General features: G+C 46.5%; 10 protein-coding genes across 10 annotated transcripts; 5 read left to right on the top strand and 5 right to left on the bottom strand.

The window, feature by feature from the left end:
* Positions 1-315: 315 nt before the first annotated feature.
* On the top strand, positions 316-2,010 carry PAAG_00674 (hypothetical protein; the record flags this gene model as incomplete). The annotated part of the gene is made up of 1 exon (XM_015844104.1): positions 316-2,010. One exon carries the CDS (start codon positions 316-318, stop codon positions 2,008-2,010), a length of 1,695 nt encoding a protein of 564 aa, XP_015700885.1.
* A 1,237-nt stretch (positions 2,011-3,247) lies between these two features.
* PAAG_00675 (hypothetical protein) lies at positions 3,248-4,663 on the bottom strand (the record flags this gene model as incomplete). Its single annotated transcript, XM_002796770.2, has 1 exon — positions 3,248-4,663. One exon carries the CDS (start codon positions 4,661-4,663, stop codon positions 3,248-3,250), a length of 1,416 nt encoding a protein of 471 aa, XP_002796816.1.
* Positions 4,664-5,190: 527 nt separating this feature from the next.
* Positions 5,191-7,246, top strand: PAAG_00676 (tripeptidyl-peptidase; the record flags this gene model as incomplete). Its single annotated transcript, XM_002796771.1, has 3 exons — positions 5,191-5,407; positions 5,466-7,108; positions 7,172-7,246. 3 exons carry the CDS (start codon positions 5,191-5,193, stop codon positions 7,244-7,246), a joined length of 1,935 nt encoding a protein of 644 aa, XP_002796817.1.
* Positions 7,247-7,618: 372 nt separating this feature from the next.
* PAAG_00677 (hypothetical protein) lies at positions 7,619-9,191 on the bottom strand (the record flags this gene model as incomplete). Its single annotated transcript, XM_015844105.1, has 3 exons — positions 7,619-8,756; positions 8,848-8,977; positions 9,071-9,191. 3 exons carry the CDS (start codon positions 9,189-9,191, stop codon positions 7,619-7,621), a joined length of 1,389 nt encoding a protein of 462 aa, XP_015700886.1.
* Positions 9,192-10,673: 1,482 nt separating this feature from the next.
* PAAG_00678 (hypothetical protein) lies at positions 10,674-12,407 on the top strand (the record flags this gene model as incomplete). Its single annotated transcript, XM_015844106.1, has 3 exons — positions 10,674-10,802; positions 10,963-11,349; positions 11,412-12,407. 3 exons carry the CDS (start codon positions 10,674-10,676, stop codon positions 12,405-12,407), a joined length of 1,512 nt encoding a protein of 503 aa, XP_015700887.1.
* Positions 12,408-13,716: 1,309 nt separating this feature from the next.
* On the bottom strand, positions 13,717-14,953 carry PAAG_00679 (hypothetical protein; the record flags this gene model as incomplete). The annotated part of the gene is made up of 5 exons (XM_015844107.1): positions 13,717-13,775; positions 13,868-14,071; positions 14,147-14,356; positions 14,440-14,568; positions 14,653-14,953. The coding sequence occupies 5 exons, from the start codon at positions 14,951-14,953 to the stop codon at positions 13,717-13,719; spliced, it is 903 nt and encodes a 300-aa protein (XP_015700888.1).
* A 494-nt stretch (positions 14,954-15,447) lies between these two features.
* Positions 15,448-17,419, top strand: PAAG_00680 (tripeptidyl-peptidase; the record flags this gene model as incomplete). The annotated part of the gene is made up of 2 exons (XM_002796775.1): positions 15,448-15,661; positions 15,717-17,419. 2 exons carry the CDS (start codon positions 15,448-15,450, stop codon positions 17,417-17,419), a joined length of 1,917 nt encoding a protein of 638 aa, XP_002796821.1.
* A 791-nt stretch (positions 17,420-18,210) lies between these two features.
* Positions 18,211-18,812, bottom strand: PAAG_00682 (hypothetical protein; the record flags this gene model as incomplete). Its single annotated transcript, XM_015844108.1, has 2 exons — positions 18,211-18,671; positions 18,740-18,812. The coding sequence occupies 2 exons, from the start codon at positions 18,810-18,812 to the stop codon at positions 18,211-18,213; spliced, it is 534 nt and encodes a 177-aa protein (XP_015700889.1).
* A 726-nt stretch (positions 18,813-19,538) lies between these two features.
* PAAG_00683 (hypothetical protein) lies at positions 19,539-20,842 on the top strand (the record flags this gene model as incomplete). Its single annotated transcript, XM_015844109.1, has 6 exons — positions 19,539-19,794; positions 19,875-19,997; positions 20,062-20,186; positions 20,266-20,350; positions 20,430-20,633; positions 20,748-20,842. 6 exons carry the CDS (start codon positions 19,539-19,541, stop codon positions 20,840-20,842), a joined length of 888 nt encoding a protein of 295 aa, XP_015700890.1.
* A 316-nt stretch (positions 20,843-21,158) lies between these two features.
* Positions 21,159-24,036, bottom strand: PAAG_00684 (hypothetical protein; the record flags this gene model as incomplete). Its single annotated transcript, XM_015844110.1, has 8 exons — positions 21,159-21,826; positions 21,900-22,040; positions 22,105-22,419; positions 22,480-22,670; positions 22,725-22,894; positions 22,974-23,179; positions 23,246-23,492; positions 23,563-24,036. The coding sequence occupies 8 exons, from the start codon at positions 24,034-24,036 to the stop codon at positions 21,159-21,161; spliced, it is 2,412 nt and encodes an 803-aa protein (XP_015700891.1).
* Positions 24,037-25,121: the final 1,085 nt, after the last annotated feature.

Genomic DNA, 25,121 nt, shown 5'->3' on the forward strand with positions numbered 1-25,121 from the left:
ACTACATCTACATGCATAGCACTGCAAGTTATATTCCCACATTTCGGACAAACCCTCCTTGTATCGTGATCGAAAATGGCAATTTTTGTTGCGCTTCTTTGTCGCTGGTTAAAATTTGACAAGATTACACTTCCTTGCTATTGACCTCTTCGCGTGAAAAAGACTTTTGACAACCTGGTCTGGAACTTCCCAGCTCTGCCTGTTTTAAGAAGTTAAAACCGGAATGCTACCTCGTTGGCCTTGCTATATATCACTTCCTGCGGTTCTCTGTCATCCTGTCCTCTCGACTCACCTACTGCACACTATCTCAATCAAATGACATCCATGATAATTCCTAGATATACGCCCCCCCTCCTCCTCTCGAGGTCGCTGGAGGGTTTGGAAAATGTTATTCCTCCACAGGGCTACTCTCCCAGCAATTCTAACTACTTGAGCTGTAAGCTCGATAAGCCTTTACCTGACATTCCCCGCCCTACTTCGTGCGTCTATGGTCCAGATACCGAAGCAGTTGGATCAAATGAGAGCCATCTACCAAATTGTCCTCGGAAAACCATGCTCCCTCAACCTCTTCCACGGACTGTTTCAAGAGCTCATAGTTTGTGTTCTTCAAAACGGTACCAGAAGGCCTTTTTGTTGCTTCCTACAGACGGGGATACAGGTAAGGATGCGCAGATACATGTAAGGAAGAGGTCGTTATCCCTCCAATCCTGCGGATATCCGTCAAAACCAAATCCACTCCTTGCAGCCTCGTGCGGGACTATCGCAGGTCCCACGGGCCTATACCATCCAGATTTGGGGTGGTCGTGGGTTACGAAATCGAGGTATCGCTCCAACTCTTCTTGTGCAACTCACGGTGGTTCCACGACCGCCGATCCAATACTTCCTATTTATGCCACTACAGTTGGCAGCATTGATCCCTCACTTCTTCCTCACGCTCTTAATATTGAAAGCATTCAACACCGGCATGGCAGAGAGGAGAGCTCTGAATCAATTTTTGCGGCCGTGGATGACAATGTGTCAAAAACCTGTTTCTGTGAGGTTTCCGCCGAGTGCGAAAAGCCTGAACCGGACGCAGGCGAGGTAGTCTCTAACCATCAGGTAGAACAGCAACGGATAATGTTGCCACCTTCAACTAGTCACCTGCCGATGACTATTCTCCCAAAGAACGACCGCAACGCACCAACACCAGGGACATGCCCACCGAGGTTGGAAATACAGCCCGAAAGCCATTACGGGAATCGCACAGAACTGTACTCTTTCTCTTCCGACAGCAGCGGATATGATCATAATTTGAACATTACCCCCACACCAAATAATACACCAACATATCATGACTTTGACCGGCGAAGAACCAAACAACTTGCTGTTCTCACCTCCGACTGCCAGCGCTACGGGTCGAAAGCATGGAAAACAAAACAAAGCCGTAGATCAAGCATCTTTTTCAGGAGCAGGATCACGAAACCGAAAACAACGCAAACGTCCTCACTTTCGCCAGCACTACCATCATCTACCGCAAACCTTCGACAATATTACCGCGAGAGCCACCATCGGTCGCAATGCCAGCTCCAATCTCAATTCCAACAATCCTCTTCGACCCTCCTTCCCCACCGCATAAAATCCTTTTTCTCTAAAGCTTTCCATATCCGATTTAATGCCTCTCACAGTAAACCTTCGCGACCTCCACGGCCGCCATCTCTCTTTCCCTTACGGTATATTCTCCGTTCTCCACCACTGCCCCCTCCACAGCAACAACAGTGGCAGCAGCAGCAGCAGCTGTGGCAGCGTCAGAAACAGCGAAAAGAGCAGCAGAAACAGCAGCAAAAGCAAGGGTTCAAACAGCAGAGCATGGGAGGTGGGGCATTGCTGCGAAGAAGTATGTCGGTAATGAGGGAGCGACTGGGGCTGACAGGTGCAGAGAGGCGGAAGATGACGTTGAAAGATCGGATTGTGATTATAGGAGCCACGGATTTTGCGATGATGGGCGAGGAGACGGCTGGTGGGTGGGTGTGAGAAGTCTGTTTCGCATCCGCAATTTCTGCTGACGGGTTTCATTATGACATTAGTGATTTTTAATCTATTTCCATTGTTTGGTTGGCTGTATCTATTTTCTTCCTGGTTACACGTGTGGTTATTTCACTTTAATAATCCAGGTCGCTTTCTCGAATTAGGCTACGGGGGTTAAGTTTGGGGGGTGGGGATAGCGGGCGTTTTGTGCTTTCTAATGTCATTCCATCCAGCTATAGCTAGCTTAGGGATATATGCATTTTTATCTCTTTTTGCTCTCAGATCTTTGATACGAGGATATGCATCTTTCTTCTTTTTCCAAGTTAGTATAGAGCATTGTCAGCATTCTGGTGAGATGGTGGAGCCATTTAGAGCAATCTAGAATGCATAGTTAGGGTGTTTGGCGAAATACCTCCTGCGCTTTCTGACCTCTTTCAATCGCTCTACTTCCGTCAATCGCATGTTCCTTTGTTCCTGAGAAGAGAGTGTGGCGCGCACTCTGGGAGTCCCAATTGCAGAAGAGAAACTCGGAAGAAAAACTTAGCAAGGCCCCAACCTTTGGCCTGTGCTGATATTGACCGGACGACCTCCACAGATACAGGCTCCGATAATCAAGAGTCTTCCGGAGGTTCTGGATTAGAGATGCAACCTATCGTATGGGAATCATTGGACATGCAACTGAGTGGGGCTGGACGCAACTTAGAGAGCATCGAATATGCTCGTCGACAATGTTCAAATCCAGTTCCCTGGGTAAATTTATTGCGCATGTAGGGTTAAATATTTCCGCTTTCATGATATCACATAGCATGAACAGGACTGCAAATGAGAAAAGGTAGCTGCCAGGAATGGTAGCATCACAACAGTAGGGATGAGGAGAGGGAGATCAAATCTTCAATATATCGATGACCGTTATATATATTGGGATAATACTGCTGATCTTGATGTAATTTCCTCTTTTCCATTCTAAATTCTTATTATTTATGCAAAGACTACGATAGACCCAAGAACATACATTACCTTGTGTATCGTTATATTAATACACCGTATCATTCATCATGCCGGTTTCGCCCAAGGATCACAGATATATCAAAAAAGTGAAAATTGGGAGGAAATAGGAAATTACCACAAAGCAGGGGAAGGGCGTGGATTAGACGATTTATATAGACGAATTTTATCCACGATATGCATAGTGAAGAGGTGACTATTACTCCCAAACACAACAAAAATTTTTCTCTCCAACGATTCATTGCCCGGTATTCTCAGCAACCGGGTCGTAGAGCTTACGTCCACTTTTATGCTTTTTATTCTCATCCTCTGAATCACTATTTTCGTCTTCGTCAATTGTCCCCAATGCAAAATAATCACCATTTTTTGGCCCGGGCAACGCCGCTTGAGCAGCGGCTTCATCGACGACATCCTCTTTGGTACGAGATTGGCGTCTAGAAGCCCGCCAAACCCATAATGATAGGACAAATGCATTCACGGTAATAAGGCTTGCCATCGAAGCTATCCATGTCACGCTGAACCTTGAAAGTAACATCCCAGTGATAATATTGCTCCAGCCAAGAATAAGTGTAAGGCGTCCGAGCCAGATATGGCCATATGAAGCCCATTGACGACGACGTAATTGAACAAAGACCCGATGGTGTTGCCAACCCAGCAAACTCTGTATGAAGAGGAAGGACCCTAGACATATGCCAATCCATTGGTGGACAGTGCTCAAGCGATGATTCATAAAGAGTCCCATAATTATACCAGACCAGGCGCATAGACTCGCAGCTAGTTGGAGGGCCCAATGATATTTGAATGCATTTCCAGACCCAGAACGTATTGTGGCGGTACCAAGTGGGAAGAGAATGAAAAAGGAGACAACCATTACAAAACCGTGGATAGAAGGTATCGGATTCTCTTTCACGAAGTTGACCATACCGCCAGCAGTCATAGGACTATCAGACGTCCCTAATCGAGCGACACCGACTCTGAGCGGAGGTAAAGACGGTGGGTCGGTGGACGTGCTAACGGATCGCGCCATGTCAACGTAGAAATTTCCCCAGCCACCACTACTGGCATGGTGCTTATGCATACTCAAGTGGACATCGTACGAGTAGACTTTAATGTTTTGTTTATCGTTCCACGCCCAAATCCACGGCTGGGATGAAGCTTGGGCGGAGATCGGAGCACCTGGCCACTTTTCGCACGAATAGCACACTAATGCTATTTTCGCAGCCTCCATACCACGAGGGCTGGGAATCCAAGATGCCTGGAGCACACGAAGATCTGATCCGCCCATTTGGCTCTGGGAAACCAATTTGGGTTGATGGTGGCCCTTAACAGTGCGGATACTGACGACCGGACCGTGCTTATCGGAGGGGTCTCCGTAAATAATAAACATCAATGAACCTGTCATAGAGGAACCCGTACCGATCGCAGTCCATCCCAGGGAAGACGTTCGAGGGACCTCCATCGTTAGGTACATATCGTGATTATGTGAAGAGATATTGTAGTGCATCACGACACCCATGCAAAAGTCAACCTCTGAGGGTCCATGTTTATTGTATCCGAACCGGCAATATTGAACAGGCTCTGAGAGTGTGAAGCTGGTGAAAATTAATATTAGGGCGTGAATAGACGTGAGAAGATATCTGTTGAACGTAGCCATTGCGCTGGGGAATTCCCACGAAGTGGGAAGTTGTTTGAAAATAAGAAGTATAGACGTTAAGATTCTAAAATTAGAGAGGCAGAAGAGCAGATAGTTAATTAGAGAACCATGACTAAGTGAGTAAATATGAATTTTGTCAACATAATTTATCAGTTAGTTGTTAACTTTCAGAGCCACGTTCGGGTCCCAATTAGATAAGATGTTTTGCCTGGGATGACAAAGGGTTCGTCCTCTCGCTTTTACGGAAAGTTTGATTGGTGCAGAACCACATGCAGGGTCAGCAACGATTATATGCCATGACAGTCATTTTTGTGCAAATGGTCAGCTGTGGACCCTTGGACTTATCCATGGGTGATGCCCTTAAGTTTGTCATCGAACCTTATCTGTTCTTGGCAAGCAGCCGGCATGAAGATCTAGTGATATGATTCTGATTGTGGGAAATGCATATTGTGTATTGTGTTGTTCTCTTTGGATTTTATGTTTGATTATCATTCCTTGAGCATCAATCAATGTGGAGGCAATTCATAATGGCTAAAGCGGTTCAGAGACTGTTGTTTTTACTACTTTTCATCGCCTCAGTTACCGAGATCCTCTGTCGAGACACCCAGTATGTACTCAGGAGCTCGGTCAACCTCCCGGCAGGCTGGTCGCGAAAAGCATCAGTATCGCGGAATCAAATTGTTAGTGTAAGCATTGGGATCAAGCAGCAAGGATGGGACATATTTGAGCAACATCTTATGGAAAGTATGCCAAAGTTTATCTTGGAGGGGGTTGGTTGTTGATATATTAATAGACCTTGCAGTCTCTGACCCATCGCATTCTCGATACGGTCAGCATCTCTCTCTCGATGAGGTGGACCAGTTAGTTCAAGCGTCTCCAGCATCCTTTGACGCAGTAACTGCCTGGCTGCGAGAAGCCAGCTCCGTCCCTTTGAACGTAACAAGTTCCTCCTCTGGAGATTGGATTTCTTTCAGTGCACCTATTTGGTTTCTTGAGCTGCTGTTCGATGCAAAGTATGCACAGTATCAACACGAGGATAGGTCGACTGCCATACGGTCCCTGTCATGGTCCCTGCCTGCCAACCTGGCTGATCACATCGATATTGTAGAGCCCACCAATTCTTTTTTTAAACCACAGGTGCAATCTAGATATGGTGGACCATCCCCACCGAGTTGGGAAACGGAGCAGCGTATCCCAACTTATGAGGAACTAGTGGAAGAGGATGTGCTGGAGCGTGGTCACCTCGACATCCCTCTAGCTCATGAGCTTTCCCAGAGCCCTTCAGTCAAAGAAGCATGCAATCGTCTGGCGATCTCCGTAGTTTGCCTGAGTGTCCTTTACGGAACTTGGGGTTATCAACAGAAGGCACCCGACAAGAATAGTATCGCCCTAGTGAACTTCCTGGGTGAAGTGAACAATCGTTCCGATGTCGACCTATTTCTTAGACGATATAACCCATCAGCCGCAGAGGCGAATGCGGCGTACCAATTCACGACAGAAATTGTAGCGAACGGCGATGATAGGCAGTCACCTAACACCCCAGAGCAAAATGCTGAAAATAAGGGGTTCGAAGGTGCTTTGGATGCACAGACTATTCTAGGACTTAGCTGGCCGACTCCGATGACAGCATATAACGTAGGCTCAAAGCCTCCATTTCAGCCTATTGAAGATCATCGGGAAAATACCAATGAGCCGTATCTCGCATGGCTGCAGCATATGCAATCTAAAGAGACTTTGCCCCACGTTATCTCTATTTCATACGCTGATACCGAGCAATCCGTCCCTCCCGAATATGCACGAAGAGTCTGTAACGAGTTCGCCAAGCTGGGAGCGCGTGGCGTCTCAATCCTTGTCGCAAGTGGGGACTGGGGGGTTGGGAAGAACGAGCGGTGCATAATCGATAGTATCGAGGGCAAGAAAAGACGCTTCGCACCATCTTTCCCAGCTAGTTGCCCTTATGTAACAAGCGTAGGGGCTACACGCCTTGTAGGCTCCGAGATTGTGGGATTCGACGGCCGTGGAGATTTTTCCAGTGGCGGGGGCTTCAGCGACTATTTCGAGAGGCCACGATATCAGATGCAAGCAGTTGAAGATTACCTGAAGGCCCTGGGAAATGAACAACACCACGGACTTTATAACCAAAATGGGCGCGGATATCCCGACATTGCCGCCATGGGATATCACTTCTCTGTGCTTTGGAATGGCGAGGCTCATCTCCAGGACGGAACAAGTGCATCTGCTCCAACAGTTGCTGCAATAATCGCGTTAGTTAATGATGCCCTGCTTGAAAATAGTAGACCACCACTAGGATTCTTGAACCCGTGGATCTATTCCGAAGCCCGTGATGCATTCACTGACGTTACTTGGGGATCCAACAGGGGGTGCAACAGCTCCGGGTTCCCTGCTTCCAGGGGATGGGATCCAGCAACTGGACTCGGTACTCCTGTAAGTTAACTCCCGACTGGGAAGGCTATCGCCAATTCACAACTGACAGCTGACACCATACAGTGGTTCCCGAAGCTAAAGGATCTAGCGTTGACAGCAAGGTTTCGGGCAGATGAGCCGTGGTATATGCAATCTTGAAGGTGGAAGAGATTGATTTAACCATTCCCGAAAGGTTTCACTGCGTTATTTGAAGGATTCCACGTGATTGAACATTATTTCGTTTAATTAAAGTTAAAGTTTAACTCCATTTCAAAAAGTTTAATTGCACTGAATAAGACGAGAGCCTCATTGGGGCATCCAAAAGAATGGCAGTAGATGGAAAACCTATTTTATAAGGTAGCTATATTCCCAGCATCTGCAAGAATAAACACACAGCAATTGATTGGTCAGGGCGGCGAAGCCCGCTTGCCCTGACCAACTCCGTCAAGAGAGTGAAAATTTCAGGTACCTAGATTCTTGTTAAGTTATTCTCATGGAAGCTCTGAGATCACAGGGGAGGAGAAGGAAATATCAACGTACTGTATTCTGAAGTCGAGATACGTCCTGCATCAGGACCGGGGCTAGATCTCTGTCGCGAAGGAGGTTTTGGACAGCTGTATAGGCTAATATTCTCGTATCTTGTGGCGAGACTCCACCTATCGACTCAGAGATTCCAGGATCTCCATGAGGAAACATCAAAGGACTATTCATGGACGAATGGGATTGAGAGGTATGGCTACGCTGGTCAAATGATAGCTCGTTAGGCTCTCCTGCATGACGGTACACTTCGTCTCGAAATATATCTTCTGTGGCTCGAATAACTGCGTCACGGTAGCCTGTTGATTCTTTCTCACTCCAAGTCTTGGAGCCTTGGTGCACTTGGTACAAGAATCTGCTGAGACGCCGAGTACGAGAGTGGAACTGTTCAGATGCAAGGAGTGTATCTTTAGGAAACTCAGCCGTATAGTATTCTGCTGCTGCCGCATCGAGGGATTCATAACCCGCTTCCTCAATGGTTGAGAGGATCTTTTCCAACCGGTGTTCAGTCCCACCGTATGTTGTTCTCCTTCGTTTATTTCTACATGTGCTATTAGACCTACCCGAGGTTTGCGCTATCGTTTCCATGAGCTCTTGAGACTTCAGTCGGAAGGAGTCATCAAAATGACGTGATTGACTCGGTTCGTTATGGAATTTATGGCCTCTATGCTCTTTTATATCTTCACTATGGAACAAGCTACCGCTCAAATCTGGTAGCCGTGAAGAAGGTCCTGTTGTCGGTTCCGAACCCGATTGAAGTGAGTGATAACTTTCAAAAAATAATGGCGACTGGCGGTTATCTAAAGGCCCTATTGGGATCAGTGTGGAGTTGATCTGCTCAAGTGGAACCGGAGGGCCCAGAGGGGAAGAATCGCTGTTACAGCTCCAACGGTGGATATCAGAAGTTCTTACCGACTGTCGTCGGCTAATCGGAAAAACGCTCAGTGGGCTGTTATGAAGAGCCGCTGTCTCTGGAGTAGCACCGGCCGGATGGCTTGTTAATGGGTTCTCTTGATAGAAATTTGCTCCCCACGACGAACCGATATCGGCAAGCTCATCAACGAGCTCCTTCTCCGTTTGCCCAGCTTCGATTGCATCTGGAATGTTATCAATTTCTTCAAAGTAATCCAGCCTGTCGACCAACTTGTCAGTCCTCTATACCGGGTTCCTTCGAATGGATATTTCAAATCGTTCGTTCCTCTCCCTATCTTATTTCCACTTACGCTATAGGATCTGCCGCATTCTGGCTTGGGCTTTCCGACTTCCGTTTCTCCACGGAGGAAATGTTCGCTTGCTCTTGACCTGTGTTGGCGATTTCGTGAACATGTATTTTGCTGGCACCTCTTCTCTTTGCTGTGTGCAGTGTTAGCTGTGTAAACATTGAAGCGGAACCATATCCTATCGGCCCTCGTGAAAAAAATTGAAACGTTAAGGGAAACGAAATACCCTCTCGATGCCGTCGTTGTGCCAGTCTATTCTTTTCCCGTCGAATTTCCCTCCGGCTACGTTCGATGGGAACCAGTAGTGGGATTTCGTTCTTGTCCTTTCGGCCGGAGTTTCCGAACATGGTTTTACTTGATCCTGTTGTCTGTGCAATTAACACCAGGATCTTCTTATTACTTACACTTCACAGGAACTGCTTTATTACCCAAACCGCTTCCTTATCAAATAGCGCGCATGGCCCCTAGGGCCCAATTCCTTGCACCCAAGATTCAAGGCCTCGAAAGCTGAGTGCGCCACAGACTGCCATCGAAAGGAGATCTGACAGGCCCTTTGTAGATCTTTGACAATTTACAGTATTGTCAGCCAGGTACGGCTATAAAGCCCCCCTCCGCGCAACCAGGGCTGAAAAAATAGGCTGCTTTCACTACGGAACATTCTATAGAGGATGAAAAGTTTAGCCTGTGGTTTTCAATGTGTATACACTAACTAAACGAGATCTCCACCAATAACTGACCTATCCTTACAACAATGAAGTTAATAAGTAAGGCATATTTTATGATAGGGAAGAAAACATTTGGAAGTTTCAGCCTTGCACATCGATCACAATTCTGTCCGGTTTCTCTTTTGTTGGCACCTTTTGCTTCAACCTCAGTACTACTCTGGCGGATGCATATCACTTATGGGAAAATTCCATTGGTTGCAAATCGATACACCATTCTTGCTCTCTTCTGAGTTGTATATATTCTAAAGAGTTAGATATATTCCATATGTTTCGATAAAATCATCAAACGCAGCGGGTTGTTATGCCCGTTCATAAATGGGATACCTAAAAGGACCGTTTATTGGCTATGGTTACCGTTCGAAAACAAGATAGAGAGTCGAGATCAACACGCAATGGGCTTCGGAAAATTCCATGAATAACCTCTCCGAAGTGACGGTAATCCACTCTATCTTCTAGAGGCATCCTTTGCCAGCGCGCATTTAGCAGTACGGCAGATCTTTAAACAAATGCAATACCACCATTCCTCATTTTAATTCTGTATTATTTTATTCTGAAGAATATGTGAAGTCCATCCCCAATTATTTATCCGAACGGCACAAGTGGAATTGTTTGCCAGGTTGAGAACAATATACCATTGTACCTAGAGTAACTAGCTGCTGATTGAGTCTTATATATCGAGTTGATAAGGTTATTGGCTCCTGGCTATAAAACGCGGGGACAAAACAACGATTTCTTAAAAGTCTGCTCCTTTTGCATCCAATGGATGCATCGTACCTAGCTGGAGTTATCGGAAATTGGAGCATGGCGGTATGACGGCATGACATCAAAATGCCTTCGAACTTAAGAAAAAGAAACCCACAAGCGGTTGATCGCAAGCTGGTTCAACATTCCCGGGTCCCATATGGTGACACTGTAGCTATTCTAGATCGATCCGACGATTACCACGCTGCCCACTGAATATTTGGACTGAACAGAAGGGTAATGTTGCTGCCTTCAACCGTTTCGCAGTATATTAATTAATTGACTCGCCCTTTTGCCTTTTCCAGGCCAGGTCTCGTTGTCCAACAATCCATTTCCACTTCAACATCCGAAATTCTCTTAAGAATGTCCCATGCGAATCCCCCAAAACTCGATATCGAGAAAGCTCCAACGCCTGTACTCGTTTCAAGAAGTGATGATAAAAATGCCAACGAGAATGGCTCAAGTTCTCAGGGACACCTTGACGAGCTACTGGTAAAGCCAATCGATTGCTTATTCTCCTTTCAGTAAATGATGTTTTCGTACCATTTCACATCTTCATCTTACATATTGGGGTGCGCTTTTACACAATAAATTTCCATAGCTAAACCAAACACACACCCCACTGCATCACTAATCTATTTTCCTGGTTTAGGTGGATTGGGATGGCCCCGACGATCCCAAAAACCCACTCAACTGGAGCATGTTCTGGAAATGGGCCGTTGCTTTGTTGACTTCCCTTGGGGGCCTTGTTACTCTGATGAGCGGGGCGATGTTGGCTCCAGCCCTGGAGGCCATTGGCAAGGATCTCAACACCAGCCCTGACACCACCAACATGTGTCTTTCCATTTTCGTGCTAGCCTTCGCATTTGGTCCCATGGTTTTAGCTCCTATGACGGAAATATTTGGTCGTCGCAATGTATGGATTGCCTGTTCCGCATGGTATGTCATATGGAACGGTGTCTGCGGCTTTGCAAACTCGCAGGGGTTGATGTTGGCTGCACGACTTTTGTCCGGACTGGGAGCAAGTGCAGAGTTTGCTGTGAGTCAAAATCCTAATCGTATTCCCTTCGGTCTGGTTCACCTGACGCTGATTATTTGTAGGTGTCAAATCCGGTTTTGGGAGATACCTGGAGGCCAGAAGAGCGCGGGCGATCTTTTGCTGTTGCGACCTTCATCCCTCTTCTTGGACCCGCCTTAGGTCCGATACTGGGAGGCGTGATCACTAATTCCGTAGGCTGGCGATGGCTATTCTGGGTTCTATCCATATTCGACGCTGTTCTCACCATTGCTGCTATCTGGCTCTTCCCAGAATGCTATGAACAGCTCCTACTTCACCGGAAGGCGCTCAAGTTACGTAAAGAAACCGGGCGACAATACCACACCCGATGGGGCATCCACAGCCAACCATTTCTCCAGAAGCTGAAGCGAAGTGTTGTTAGACCAGTGTGGATGTTGTTCACCCAACCAGTCATCCAACTCGTCAGCATCTTCCTTGCGTATAACTTTGGTACGCTATACTTTGTTTTGACCAGCTTTGCCTCCATCTGGATTATCCAATATCATCAGTCCGTATCCGCATCAGGGTTGCATTATATCGCTCTCGTTATCGGCTCTACCATTGGTGCCCAACTTGGAGCGGCTCTCACAGATCGACTGTGGGCCTATTTGAAAAATAAAGCAAAGGGAGAAACAGCACCGGAATATCGGATCCCCCTCATGATTCCGGGTTCGATTGTTATCCCCATCAGCTTGTTCTGGTTCGGATGGGCAGCGGAAACAAAGCAAAAATGGATTGTAGTTGACATTGCTGCGGCATTGTTCAACTTCGGAATTATCATGAGCACGCACTCGCAACAGCAGTACGTTATGGAAGCGTACGGGGGCTATGTGGCGTCAGCTACGGCTGCCAGCCAGTTTCTACGAAGCATTTTTGCTTTTACATTTCCGCTGTTTGCACCAGCCCTTTTCAGCCGTTTGGGTTACGGTTGGGGCCATAGCTTATTGGCATTCGTTTTCTTGGGACTGGGAATTCCTTCTCCGTTTATTCTTTGGAAATTTGGCGCAAAATTGAGGGCTAGAGGGAAGCCACTGTTATAAATGGGGTCCATACTAAACCTACACAGCCGAGCAGGAAAAGATGAGACCTAGATAGTTATTAGCTAGAGACTGTGATTTACCGGGTCGAGAGGTTCGCTATTATGTTACACTCACCAAACCTGCCCATTACTCAGCTTTTTCTTCTTCCACTCCCTCTCTTTCTTCTTCTTGTTGCAACTTGCTGAATGCTGGAACCTGAGCGGCAGAATGTTACACAGCGACGAGCTGAAGTTTCATCTGCGGTAGGCTTTGGTAAAATCCAACCCGATCTTCAATCTAACCACTTAGAGAAACTTGATTTTTGTTTCGTCGCCGGTGCAGCCGATTAATGGGAATCGACCAGTATTTTTTCACGGAGGGAGCACAGGAGATGTCGAAATGGGGGAATACATCTCTTCACTCAGTGTGGCCTTCGGCCAGAGGCACCTGCAGAGCGAATCCGATCGCCGTTGGGGGCCGAGCGGGTCAGCCTGACCCTCGTGAATGCTGATGGATGAAGATCTATCATCTAACTAGTTAACTAGTTTCTAGCCGGATACAGTCCAATGTTGATCAAAGCTTAAACACCCCTCACATCTCAGCTGCGCAGCCTTTGTGCTCTAAAATATCAGGCTACCCTCAAGGGGTTAGAGAGAGGGCTAACCTACATTAGTGAAAAGCCAGCTTTTCGCGGGTTTCATTGAAGTTAAGTTTCAGGCCTGAACTTCCAGGCATCAAAGCGCTTGACACCGAGCCAATCTCAGCAACCCCTTATGGCCCAGATCCAAGGACAGGCCTTAACTAATGGGGGCGAACCGTCATGCCCACGGGTTCTGGAAATTAGGCATAAGCGCTGGGGACTATGATTATCTATAGCTACCAGCTGACTTTTATGTTATGTCAGATTATATTACAAGGCCTTCAGCACGGCTAACTACCAGGCTGTCAGGAAATACAAACCGATACTCAGAACGAAACAAGACTGCCTACGTCAAATTGGACAATCACTCGTGGATGATGTGCTGCGATGAATCTCTTGTTAAAATATGACTGTTCCACGGGAGCTAGTGTCTATGCATCTCTCAAGACTTAGCTTATTGAAGATAAATTAACCCCCCTGTTGGGTCCCAAGGGGCTATTAGGAGATAATCCGGCTGTCATCGGTGATTCAGGTGCAAACAGGTTTATTATAAGCCATTGCCATCCCTTAATTGACACAAATAGGGGTTGATCAATAAATGGATTTCGCCATGGGTCCTCTCAAATGGCAAAAGCATTGCCGTGGGACAAAACAAAAGTCCCCTTCCCCTTCCGAGGCTTCTGATCAATTTCAGTGGTGTCCGCTAGCTGCACCGATTTTATCTCCTTCCCCGGTTGGATATGCAACACCTAGAAATAAAAAAAAATAAAAGAAAAAATGAGAGTATTAGCATCCATTAATTTTCTTTTAGGGGGGCTTCGAACTGATATTTTGAGCTTACCAAATACAGGATGAACCAGCCAGCCCGGTTTCATCATGTCAACAGTCCGAGCCTTGGTCCATTGCTCTAACTTTTTCCAATTGACGCATTGATGGGACGTAGCATTTGCAATAGGGATCCGGCTGCTGTCATGCCATTCGAACGTGATCAATCCGATATCACCGTGGCACATAGCAGATTGGCGGAGAAAGTCGATACAGTGTTCTAGGTTAGAGGTAAGAGAATTGAAGATTTGGATGGGAAATGGGATGGTAAACCATTTCAGGCAGCAAAACATACCATTATGGAGCCTATTCATTTCAATGTCCTCTGCAGATAAATCCGTGAAATAGTAGTCCGGGTACATATACTGATGAATACGCTTTAAGCAGTGGAGTTCATGGTATACATTGAGGGTGCCGATGTAGCCGTCCCCGTCAGGTATGCGAACGGTGATATCCTCACGGTCATAGTGTTTTATGTACTTTGACTCGACCATGATGTTCTCATCTACAAAAGCTTGTTAGTCTCTTGTGCGCTCCTTTTGCTTTGCAGCAAGATATGTACCATTGGCAGGGGTAAATAAGGCTTACCATTAAGGAGATCATGCCAGGCTTTGTCGAGTTCCGCACTTGGCATCCCTGAGAAGGATCCCTTTTCCGTAATCCGATCTTCTAAACTAAACATAGTGTCTTTCCACTCTAAGGCCTTTACGGCGGGAGCTACGGAGTTATTAGCAACTCAGCCAAGTTGATACGGAAATGAATATGAAACCAGAGAATTCAAGAAACAGGACAGAAACCCACAGAACGGCATTCCTTGGATCCGCTCAGCATTTACATTCTTGCTTTTCCACAAAGCGACCAAACTCCCAACATACAGGGAGAAACCCACAATATGAGCAATGATCATGAATCGTCCATTTTTCCACAAGGGCCTTCGGTTAGAAAATGTATGGTACTGGATCTCTTCGAGTAGGCCATCATCCGAACCCTTCTCTTCAGACGGACGTCTTGGAGAAGAGCCAGGAGATTCGGGGGCCCTGTAGGCATATTGGCTTTTACCTTTGTACCATGCAATTTGCCTTAGTTTAGTGAAATACGCCATAATGGCAGACGGATGAAACAAAACGCAAGTCTGTGATCTGAGTATTTCTGTTTGATGCGGAGTCTTGTATAAAGCAAACATTAGGACAACAGACATGAGGGAACGAGCATCATTGTAGAAATCGCTACGCTAGGTTACGTGATTATTCTGGAGTGGCACACCTCCAGGCATGTGGTGAGGGGATAGATGCGGTCACAATATCGTCAGTAATGGATGACACCATCCTCAAGAGCATATCAGTCGGCGTATTTTGTCATGATGTTGGTAATTTCTCTGCATTGTCATCACGACCGTACTGGGAATCATCATCCGATGACAGTACAGCGCGATGACACTTTTTTTCAGCTCTTGCCACAACAGGCATATGCGGATTTATGGTTGAGCTGCAGCGTTCGGCTGAGCAAAGGTAGAAGGAAAATGACGATGGCTTCCCTCTACCGGTTGGGACTTGGTACCAAGTCCCAACCGGTTGGCGACTCTTCTTCAAAAGCGATATGTCTTTATGGATGCTATACGTGATTCTTTTTGCGAGCATTGGAGCCGTGTATCCCTCAGCGACCAGGCGAGTTTCATACACCTTGAAAGAATCTCATCCAACTCCATCAAAATGGATTCGCGAAGGTATGGCACCTCCGGCGATGAACATCTCCCTCCAAATTGGTCTCGCTCAGGGCCATCCGACGGAGCTAGAAAAAAATCTTCAAGAAGGTTAGATTTTCTGCCTCCGCAACTGGGACATTATCCGTTACTGAAGGATTGCTAGTTTCCAATCCATTGCACAAAAGATATGGTCAGTTTTTGACCAGGGACGAAGCAGCCAGACTACTTCGACCCCAGCAGCATGTTATCGACCGCATCCAAGCCTGGTTGAAAGATAACGGTGTACCGATTCATCGTCATTTCTTCAACGCAGCCCGAGACTGGCTTACAATCACTGTGACAATTGCGGAAGCCGAGCTTTTACTTGGCACTAAGTATTCCATATATAGATATGGGCAACATTCTGCGATTCGAACAATGGAGTGGTCATTACCACAAGACCTACATGACGGTATAGACACCATTCAGCCGACAACGTCATTTATGCGGATTCGCTCACATATCAAACAACGTCAAAATGAAGACCACGAGGTCACAGACCTTAACAAACTCGCAGAGGATGCTACAGAGGGTATTGGAACCGGTGTGGATTTGAACAATATCCCGCCAGGACTAACTCCTCAACAAGCATGCAACGAGAGTGCTGTAACGCCCCTCTGCCTTCGTACATTGTATGGAACCCTGTACTACAAGGCCGATTCCAGGAGAAAAACAAGAATGGGACTCGTCAATTACTTGGGAGAATTCAACAATCGCTCCGACATTTCACAATTCCTCAAGACATACCGACCAGACGCCCTTTCAGGGGCAGAGAACTTCGAAGACATTAGCATACAGGGCGGAATCAACCAGCAAAGTCCCGTCACACCTGAACAGTATGCTTACGGTGTTGGGCGAGAGGGCAATCTCGACGCGGAAGTAATGATCGGTATCGCCCACCCAATCCCGCTTACAACGTATTCTGTTGGAGGGCCTGAGCCACCATTTATCGCAGATTCGTTCACTCCCACCAACACGAACGAACCTTTCCTTGCCTGGCTGAACTGGATTCTTGACCAGCCCGACTCCAATCTTCCTAGTGTAGTTTCCACTTCGTATGGCGACATTGAACATACAGTGCCCATATCATACGCCCGTCGAGTATGCAACGGCTTTGCCCAACTTGGTGCTCGAGGTGTTTCCGTTATCATGGGATCTGGAGATCATGGGGTTGGCGACCCCGGTGACTGCTATTCGAATGATGGCCTCTCCACCCCTGAATTCCTCGTAAGCTTTCCGGATTCCTGTCCCTGGGTGACATCTGTCGGGGCCACAAAAGGCATCCAACCGGAGGTAGTTGCCGTAAACGAGCGAAATGGGTTCTCATCTGGTGGCGGCTTCAGTAACTATTTCCCGCGTCCCGATTACCAAGTCAATAATCCCAAAAGCGTGTCTCAATATCTCTCAAATATTGGGTCTCTCCATTCTGGGATGTTCAATCCACATGGTCGTGCAATCCCTGATGTTTCTGCCCAGGGATATCGCTATGTGACGATATGGAACGGGGAGACAAAACTGGTCGACGGTACATCAGCCTCAACCCCAACATTTGCTGCTATTGTTGCCCTGGTCAATGACGTGTTGGCAGCAGAGAACAAACCATCTATGGGATTTTTAAATCCCTGGCTGTATGCGACGGGGTATCAAGCTTTCAGCGACGTCACCGAAGGCTCCAACGGTGGTTGTAATACAACCGGATTCCCTGCTCTGCCAGGGTGGGATGCGGCCTCTGGCTGGGGTACACCTTGGTTTCCGAAATTCAAGCAATTGGCCTTGCAAAGAAAGAGGAGAGCAACACGGCCCTGGTATATCAAATGGACTTCGTAGAAATTGAAGTGGAGTGTTTACCCAACTTGTCAAGGGCAGCGCCACAACTATTAACGTAGTTAGTGAAACTGTTAGTCAGCCTAGTCTGTCTAGTTAACTAACAACTAAGAGGTTTAAATCAACCTCCGTTTGCCAATTTTCCTTCATATTTTGACGAAGAATTCACACACACACACATCTATATGATGTCTATTGATTCTGCGGCATTGCGCACACGGGCTCATTTATCTAACATATTCTGTTCATGACCGGCTGGTCATGCTAATGTTTCTGTAACTGAAAGTTATTCGCCAATTCGAGTCTGCAGAATAGCGATGTGGTGCATGTACAAGACAGCATGAGACAATGCGGAGCATTTTACAGTTTATAGATTCCAAATGCTTCATTGCTACTGTATATCCACGGAAATTGAAGACGGCTACTCAAATAGGGAATTGGATGGAAGTTGATGATAAAAGAATGACGTTGAACTCCCGCCCTTCTCTCCCGAATAAAACTTCGACAAGCAGAATAACTAGTCTTCCACAATCCTCCTTCTCGCAATACACATTGAAAAAAGCCAGAAGCAAATGGAAATCCCATTTACATGTAAAGGTGCAGGCGGCTCATTATACTCATATGGGGCGTCCTGGACCCTTTCGCCAAAAACCCCCTTCCCCTTCGGAATATGCAAGAGAACCTGCATCCTTCGTGAAGAGACGGCAACGGGGAAGCAAATGATTGACGATTGTCAGGAATCTTTTTAAGAATTAGACCTGTGGAGACTGTTACGCATTTTATATTTTACTCACTTAGTCAACGACATAACGAGTCACAGCGCCGGAACGCTTGTCGACGACGTATTTAGTGGCCGCATCTGCGTCAGAACGCTTGTCGACGACGTATTTAGTGGCCGCATCTGCGTCAGAACGCTTGTCGACGACGTATTTAGTGGCCGCATCAGCATCAGAACGCTTGTCGACGACGTATTTAGTGGCCGCATCTGCGTCGGATCGCTTGTCAATTACATATTTAGTTGCAGCATCAGCGTCAGAACGCTTGTCGACGATGTATTTAGTGGCCGCATCTGCGTCAGATCGCTTGTCGACGACATATTTAGTGGCCGCATCTGCGTCAGAACGCTTGTCGACGACGTATTTAGTGGCCGCATCTGCGTCAGAACGCTTGTCGACTACGTATTTAGTGGCCGCATCGGCATCAGAACGTTTGGCTACCATTGACAGAACCGGTATGTTAGCTTCCGAACGAGTATCTATTGCCGAAGGTGTTATTTCTCTGGGGGGGGGGGCCCTCCAATAGCCATGATGATAGAGATCTAACCTGGTGAAGCCGGTGCTCCTGCGACTAAGGTCGCAAAGAGAGAAATAAGTGTCAATAGATTCTGGAGCTGCATTTTGGTGGGTTTTCGCTTCTTAGTTTCTCTGGGACAGAAATTTTCAATCTTCGGTGAACTTTGGGCTTACGGGGTGTGGGCGGATCGACACATATGATTTGAATTCGGAGACCAAAATACGAATTATTTATATGGAATAATTGTTTGATATCCGTCTTGTGTGTGAGTCAACATAACGCTAACTATTGTCATATCATATTCTGTATGTCACCGTCGTGATGCAATGTTCAGAACCTATGATACAGTGCTTGACGAGTTCTTCAGCTGAATTATGCGGTCATGAGCCGATGACACTCCTCTAATGACCGCGCATAATCGTTGATGACTTGCCTGGTTGTCATGGTGTGTCCGCATAGCTGTTGTCTTCACTGAGGATTCCCTGAATGACAGTTATTGACATTACCATGATTGACTAGCCAACTCTAACTGCAGTAGATGGCCAATGTGGTCAACCGCATCAGCAAGAATAGAAGGCAATGTCAAACGTAATTACTCTGTGAATGGTCTTCCTGTCATCCCCTTGCAAGATTCGACATGGAGGAAGAACTGGTGGTAGTGCATTGTTAGTAGGCAGGAATCGAATCTGAATCCTCCAAGATAATCACTTGTTAACTTACTATCCAAAATCTCATCCAGATTGTCCTTCCCTTTCTCTTCCATCCATCTGTCTTATTGCTGTTTTGATCAAATGTCCCACTCTAGCAGGAGATCATTTTCCACCTGAAAATGGATTTGGGAAAACAGAGGCCTACATACGACGATTCTTCTTTACCTTCTTCCTCGGAGAGTGCAGGCACAACAGATACACTGCTGGAAAAATCATCGGCTCTCTATCATGAAAAAAAGCTACCGTTTTGGCGGGAACATATCAAAATCGTCCTTGTGACAGGCATAGCTTTTTTATTTCTCTTCGCTTTCAGCGCAATTGTATTTGAGAACAATCGAAAACTGGAAAAAAAGCTGCAAAGCAGCTTAATTTACTGTTAGAAGTCCCTGAATGCTAATGTTCTTGTTCCTCAATGTGGATACCTGCCCCAGTGCAATCAGCTAATCTCAATACAGCTCCTGCAAACGAAGCGTTGAAATGGAACGTTGTTGAATGGAAACATGACGACGGTGCTCAAGGAGATTACGTGGGTGAACCAAGGCCTGCGCTTGAAAAAGCCTGGAAAGATATCTTTGATAGTGCGTGCTCTTAGTCTATCGACACATGGAACTTCATAACTGATGAAGCATATCACCCTCCAAGTTATGAATGTTCGCCTATCAGAAGATGATCTGCAAGCAGTGGGACGCCTCAAAAATGCTGTTGCATTGCCTGACGGTTCCGGATATGCAGGCACACTAAATGTCTTTCACGAACTGCATTGTGTGGTAAGACATCGGCTCTTTTCTGCGCTTTCATCTAAATGTGTCAAATGTAAAGAAGAGCTTCCTGACGCAAGAGTCTCAGCGATGGCTACACAAATTTGTCCATAAAGATCACTATTTTAAGGGAGCCACCGCACACGAAGAAGCAATTATGAAGCTGCATTCCCGTTTGTATACCGTACTTATTTTTAAAAGCAAAGAGGTCCGAAACAGCTAACTGGGCAATGTGGACCGTTTCAATTCTAGACCACTGCTTAAACTATCTTCGCAAATCGGCAATGTGCCATGGCGATGTGGGCATCATTACATACAACTGGAAACGGGATTCCTTGAAACCGAGTGCCACGGCCACAACCCATCAGTGCGCAGACTGGAGCAGAATCACGCAATGGTCGAGCTCCAGGTCAATTAATATGACAAAGCCGGGCTACATAGTAAATCCTGTTCTAGGTTTGTGATTTCATCTCCTTGAGTTGCTTCTATCTGAAGTGGAACCATTTGGATTTTTATTTTCTGTTGCTTGTTTTTATTAGAATCAACTAACCTAATGTGCTCGTGAAATAGGACCGGTATTTAAAGAAGGGGAAGTTGAGGGACTAGCTGTCGGGATACCGGAGCATGATATTGGCGGAGATGTAGATGTTGATGCAGTTGGTTAAGTAGATGATATGAAGTCAGCACTGGTATATTGAGAAACTTCTACCTTGCTTCGCATTCAGATGAAAACATGACACTGGTTAATTAATGGAAAATCAGAACCTAATGATATCTTGATATTCTTTCTTCCGTACCCACTATGTCAATAACATGTATCTATAGATTCATACTACATCATTCCCAACTTGGAAAGTGAATCATCTATTAATGGAATCGTAAAACCAGGGCCCTAGGTATCATAATCAGTCAAAGCACATAAACGGATTCTCCCCTCTTGCATCAGGCACCTACTCTCAACCCAAAATGTAACAAAATACATCAACATCTCCCAGCAGGACATCCAACCCTTGTTCCCAACCTCTCCCCTCCAAATCCCAACACAGAAAGCATCGCATTAATGGTCCCTCCAATCCCCTCCCCAGCCATAAACCCTGCTGCAACCGCATATCCAAACGCCTCAAAACCCGACGGAGACCTCCATGTCCAAGCGGCCGCCACCAGTGCGCCAATAAACATTGCAATCCCATACTGTAGCGACGGCAGCGTAAAAGCCATTGCTAAGATCATAATGTTAGGATGGTACGCACGCATCCACTCCCATCTCCCTACCCACACGTTGTGTCGGAGGATGACCATCAGAACACCGATTACGGCCATTATGAGGGAAAATACGAGAGAGGAGTATGGAATGGGTAGAATAGGTTCGGTGGCAGCCACAGCTACGGCACGCCAGGCGGCGATGGATGGAGATGCAAATTCACAGGTGTTTGAGGCAGCGGCGGTGTTGTTGTTGTTGTTGTTGCTGTTGCTGTTGGAATCCGAGAGGTTGTTTTCGGCGGATAGGATGCACGGGTAGGCGGTTGCGAACATGAGGAATATGGATGGTGCGAAAAAAGTGGCAAAGAGAGTTCCTATTAACTGCGTTGTGTATTGAAGCCGAGAAGATGTGCCCAAGAGGTATCCAACTCGGAAATCGCCCATGAGATCTGCAGACAACGTGAGTTTTTGAGCAGAGCTGAAAGAGGAACCAAGTTATTCTATATAGGGGTATATGCATACCACAAGCTTGGTTTGCACCGATATTTGTTAGAGCGCCGCCTAGAAGATTCAGGCGCTGGGAGTTTTGAATGGTGTGATGCCCAGTTGTGCTGCTCAAAGTAACTTGAGATACTTTGGAAAGGACACTAAGTGGTGTAGTGTCTGCATAGTTTTGCTTGTCAGAGTCACCCTATTCCATGCCATTAAGAACTGGAATGGAACCCACCGGTTGCTCCAGTCGCTTGGATAGCCATAAGGGACAGTACAAATACCAACAGGAGAGCCAACAGCGATTCTGAAACCCCCATGCCAAACTGAAACTTTAGGGCGGGACACGCCACAATGATAATTACAACCAGACCAGGTAGCCACATCCAGAGTCTAATACTGTCTTTCGAGTTGACACCATCGCCCTCGTCCTTTTCTGTTAAAGGAGTATAGAGATGGTTGCTCTGTCGCAAGCTCAGCACCTTGCAGCTAATTGCTTTAGTAAAGTCTCGAGAAACAATCCAAAACACTCGCCATTGACATGCAAGTTCTGCTTCTAATTAGCCCACCATACTGTAGTAACACATTTATATATTATCTTGTTTATACACACCGATAAGTGCCACTGCTGCCATAGTAATCACACCTGGCCATAGAAGCCAGTATCGAGGACTTGGGCTAGATGCGGTTGCGAAGTTCTTCGACAGAGACGAGTATGACATTAAGTTTGACCAATTGGGGTTTGTGGATGCAGGCTCTCCAAAGGCCATTTCATGACTTACCAAATATGGCCCGATGATACCCCTGTCTACTGATTAGCCAACGATACAGACGATCCAGTTGAGGTTGCTAACCTACCATGCAATAACAGACCCTGCAGCAAAAGAGATTGCAACATTGATTCCCACAAGCATCCCAGACCCGATGAAAGCTGGCGTCCATTCAACAAACCAGCCCCAGCTTTCCATTGACATGGCCAATTCAACAAAAAAGCCACTGTCAACCAGCCAGGTAAATACATGCCAGTCCTGCAAATTCAAGGGAGTAAGCCAAAAGGTTCAGAGAGAGGAAGCTTAACTTCTAAACTTCGCGGGAGGTAGATCTTACCCAGAGAATGCCAATGGCATATTGGGACGCAACACGTAAAAACACGGCAAAAACAAACGCATAGAGCAGAGCAGCAAGTTTCTGCCGTGCCATTGATGCCCCACTGGCAGCTTGATGCATACTACGGATAGTGATAGCAGTAGCAGAGGACGATGGGAAAATGAGATTAAGTTCTCGGGCAACCTGGACCAAGAAGAAGTTCCTCACTGGAGAGGACATGGTATTGTTAAACTTCATGGGAAAAGGGGCATGGAAGAAAAGATGACACATACGTGGCGCAACAGACAAAAGGCCAAAATAGCCTCCTACGGCAGTCAATGTTACAATTCGAAAGAAATCTTTCGCTGGGACAGAGAGGAGCTCCAGCTGATATAGCGCAGGGATGGCTGATACAAAGACATTCGACAAACCTCCGGCCGCCGTGGCAGCGGTTTGGACGATATTGTTCTCATGGGGGCCAAAGTTGCTGTCGCCAGTGTACTTCGTCCAGGATCGAAGGACAGCAAATCCCACAATTGACTAGATATATGACCTTAACTATTGGCATGCGCGCTTGTCATCTGTCATTATAAAGACAGAAACTACTCACTCCGAAAATGTTGGCGGAGGTCGTCCAGCCAGCTTTCAGACCAAGATATATATTAGAAGCGTTGACCAGTGCTCCGCACAGACATCCAACGAGTAATGCCCGGAATGTAAATATAGGGTTCTGGTCATGATGCATGTCCTGGAAAGGGGAAAATTTGTCTTCTTGGACGTCCCCTCCTTCGGGCACTATGGTATTGCCATCCAGTGCGTCTGCTCCATCTGACTGGATCTCAAAGTTGTTTTCATCTCCATCTTCATCATCATCATCATCATCTTCATCATCATCATCATCATCATCTTCTTCTTCTTCTTCTTCTTCTTCTTCTTCTTCTTCTTCTTCTTCTTCTTCTTCTTCTTCTTCTTCTTCTTCTTCTTCCTCGTAGGAGGCCGACCGAGAAAGATCCCAAAGTTCAGTCCCGCTTGTCTTCCCCGGCAAGGCAGAATAGCGCGGGCTTGATATAGAAGTTCCGTGCATGTTGGATTTGATATCAAGGCATCCTTCCCGGACGGTAAATTGGTTTTTGAAGATCAACTAACTACCTGCTGGGAGATTCTTATGTATGCCTAACTGCGTGCTCGACCATATAATACAAAACCCTCGGGTATCTTGTCAGAAGGATAGTGGTCCTGCCTCCTCCGAAAGCTCAAATTATGACCTGAGGAAGAGAGACAGACAGGCACAGCCGCACGACGACAGATTGAAAGTCAGTTATTTTGTTCAATGCGGATAATTGTTTTCGTCGGCGTCATCACTCTAGCCCTGATTAGTTAGTTAACTAGGTAGTTAGTTACGTGGCTTGGCAAATGATGACCCTGCATCAGCTCAAGGGGTTAATTTTGCTCCAATGCGATAAAGCTCTTTGTAACAACATGCAAAAATGGAAGCCCTGAAATACAGTTAACTAAAACGTAGTAACGTCTATCATAACTCTATCTATATCTCACCGTATCTCATCAAAGCCCCATCGGGTCGTATTTAAGACCCGGTCGTTTCCAATACTTCTCTTGCGACGCTGCATCTCAAACTCAAAGAGTAACTTATTCAGATGTGGGCAAGTTGCATTCTCATGCGCCATATTCATGATTTTAGATTGTTAATGATCCTATCGGGGGCCGCGGATCCCGATAGTTATCGTGTTAGTTTTCCGGATGGAAGGGGACAACACCCTGGCATTTCTATCTCTTGTAACCCAGGTACGGCCAAGTCCAGTTCAAAGCATCGCGGCAGAGACCAACAGGAAGTACCCCAGAGAAACTCCCCAATGCTAGGAATCCACTCGACCCAGATTTGACGCCCGGGCCTATTTTGTGCTGTCCGCCATCATGGGAAAGGCTGCGAAGGGATGGCAAGTGGAGATATCTCTCCGCCTTCGCTAGTTCGCTGATCATTTCGCTGCAGATAAAAAGATCGTAGTCAAAAAAGCATGGCTTAAAAAAAAAAGGAGTCGGAAAAACATATGAAAGCCCGGGTTCGCTGATGGCCACTCGCTCAGTGACTAGCAAGCCTGCCCTATTTTCCACCTATGAAATTTTTGCATCTGTATGGAGACCACAGCTGAC

Source organism: Paracoccidioides lutzii, assembly GCF_000150705.2.
Source record: "Paracoccidioides lutzii Pb01 unplaced genomic scaffold supercont2.2, whole genome shotgun sequence".
Taxonomy (NCBI): Eukaryota; Fungi; Ascomycota; class Eurotiomycetes; order Onygenales; family Ajellomycetaceae; genus Paracoccidioides; species Paracoccidioides lutzii.